This window comes from Brassica napus, chromosome A2 (genome assembly GCF_020379485.1).
Source record: "Brassica napus cultivar Da-Ae chromosome A2, Da-Ae, whole genome shotgun sequence".
Taxonomy (NCBI): domain Eukaryota; kingdom Viridiplantae; phylum Streptophyta; class Magnoliopsida; order Brassicales; family Brassicaceae; genus Brassica; species Brassica napus.
In genome coordinates, this window is record NC_063435.1 from 8293304 (window position 1) to 8295735 (window position 2432).

The following is a 2432-nucleotide window of genomic DNA, read 5'->3' on the forward strand; positions in this document are numbered from 1 at the left end:
TGATTATTTGTTCAATTTGCAGGATGTTTGTATCTCAAGTTGAAGAAGCAATACCAGGAATATCTGCAACTGATGTGGATACACGTAAAGATAAGCACTTTGTCAAGTGGTTAAAATCACAGGTAATATATCTCATACTATTATATTAATTAAGTAAGTGTTTAAGAATATATATATGTTTTTTGCAGGTTGATTATGACGATCCTTATTATCCCGTATGGTTTCATGAATTGGTTCAAGGTCCAGTTGCAAAGGTCACCACATCACCTATGTATTTCACACGAGGATTTACCTTTCACACATACGAGTATGGGAGACATCGGGCAACGAGTAACTACGGAATATGTGTGAAAGGTGAAACAGACTTTTACGGGATATTGCAGGAGATTATTGAAGTGGAATTTCCGGGGTTATTGAAGCTAAAATGCGTCCTCTTCAAATGTGAATGGTTCGATCCTGTTGTGAACCGAGGGATTCGGTATAACAAATTTGGTGTTGTGGATGTCAATTTTGGGAGAAGATACAACAAATTTGAGCCTTTCATTTTAGCTTCACAAGCCGAGCAAGTTAGCTTCCTTCCTTATCCTCGGCTTCGAACTTCCGGGATAAACTGGGTAACTGCTATCAAAGTTACACCTCGTGGACGCATTGTCGTTGGAGAAGAACCGCCCTTGCAAGAAGAAGACGCTATCACTGAAGTTGAGGTACCAGAACAACCAACTGATGAAATCCTTTTGATCGACCCGCAAAACTTTCAATATGAAGATATTCCCGAAGATGCGACAGATGAAGCACGTGAAGACGAGTTCGAGAGAAGCGACGATGATGATTGTAATGATAGTGATGAGAACGAAAACGATTTAGAGTGATGTAATATATGTATCAAATGTTGGATTTCTCTATTGTAATATTTTCTAAAAGAAAGAGTAAGAAGTAGTATGATATAAGATATGATGTTAGATGATATGTCACTTTGGGGTTTAGGGATTTCATTCTCGGTGTTTAGGGTTAAGCGTCGTAATTTCGTCGTAAATGGAAAAACGCGGGCCTGGTAATTTCGTCGTAACTCGAAAAACACGGGCCTGGTAATTTCGTCGTAAATTAAAAAACACGGGCCTGGTAAATTCGTCGTAAATGGAAAAACGCGGGCCTGGTAATTTCGTCGTAAATTTACGTCGATTTTACGACGAATCCTAATCTATATAAGGGGACGCCGAGAGCGAGGCTGCCTCGCTCATTCCTCCCAAATTCCTTTGCTCTCTCTAAGGTAAACTCTCTCTCTCTCTCTCTTTTTTTTTTTTTTTAAATTAGTTTAGGTGATTAGTTAGGTAACGGAATTAGTTTAGGTGATTAGTTAGGTAATTAGTTTAGGTGATTAGTTAGGTAACGGAATAATATTTTTATTATGTCGTAACTGATAAAATTTATTTTAATTTTTTTTAGATGGCTCCTAGAAGAAAATCCAGAGCACCTAGTTATAGAGATTTGTTTGGCGACGATGGTTCCGGTACATCTTCTTCCGGTCCATCGTCTTCTGGTCCATCATCCTCCACCGCAGTTCCAGACTCTCAGCCTTCTCAGAGAGTTGCTTGGAGTCCTCCTCCACCGCAGATGCCTCCACCGCAAATGCCTCCACCGCATATGCCTCCACCTCCTCCTCCAGCGGCTGCACCTGAGCCTGTCCCAGAAGGTGCAGTTCATCCGGATTTGCGTGTGCCTTCATATGCCCCATTCGCGAGATATACGGTAGAGGATTTGCTTGCCCAGCCCGGACGAGAGGGTTTGGATGTTCTAGACCCCGATAGACCCCGAGGAACTTATTGGTAAGTTATTAATTTTTATTACATAAAAATTTAAAATATTTTTATTTTCTAACGGTTAAATTGTTTTCCTTTCAGGTTTGGGGCTAATAACCGTGTTGGCCGGAGCGTTTCGAAAACGATTAAGGGTTACTACGACGGGGCATATCCGAACTGGAGCAAGACTCCAAATCACGTTAAGATCACGTGGTTTAAAATGTTTGCGGTAAGATTTTTAAATTTAATTAAATTTTAACTTTTAAATATGTATATATTTTTTAAATATTATTATTAATTGTAATTTTTTCAAATTTTTTGTGTTTCAGCAAAAGTGGCATTGGTCTTTGGGAATCACCGAGATGGTGAAGGCGGAATTCGTTGCAAAAGCAAAGATCCGCCTCTGCAACACAGTCTCCGATTGGAAGGACAAGTGGGAGCTCGACGGGTATGAGGGAAAGCCCACTGAGCTCACGACGGATGTGTGGGATGGCCTCATCGCCTATTGGAAGCACCCGTCTTCGATCAAAAAGGCCAATTCGTGCTCGGCTTCTCGAAGAACGAAGGATAAAGATGGTAATTTGCCCATGCTTCACAGAACCGGCCAAAAACCACATGCAGGCATCCGTCTAGACG

The 2432-nt window shown here is 41.0% G+C and overlaps 1 protein-coding gene across 1 annotated transcript; it reads left to right on the forward strand.

The window, feature by feature from the left end:
* The first annotated feature begins 712 nt into the window (after positions 1-712).
* On the forward strand, positions 713-2177 carry LOC125585619 (classical arabinogalactan protein 9-like). The gene is made up of 2 exons (XM_048755014.1): positions 713-1267; positions 1444-2177. The coding sequence occupies exon 2, from the start codon at positions 1444-1446 to the stop codon at positions 1825-1827; it is 384 nt and encodes a 127-aa protein (XP_048610971.1). The 5' UTR covers positions 713-1267; the 3' UTR covers positions 1828-2177.
* The last annotated feature ends 255 nt before the right edge of the window (positions 2178-2432 follow it).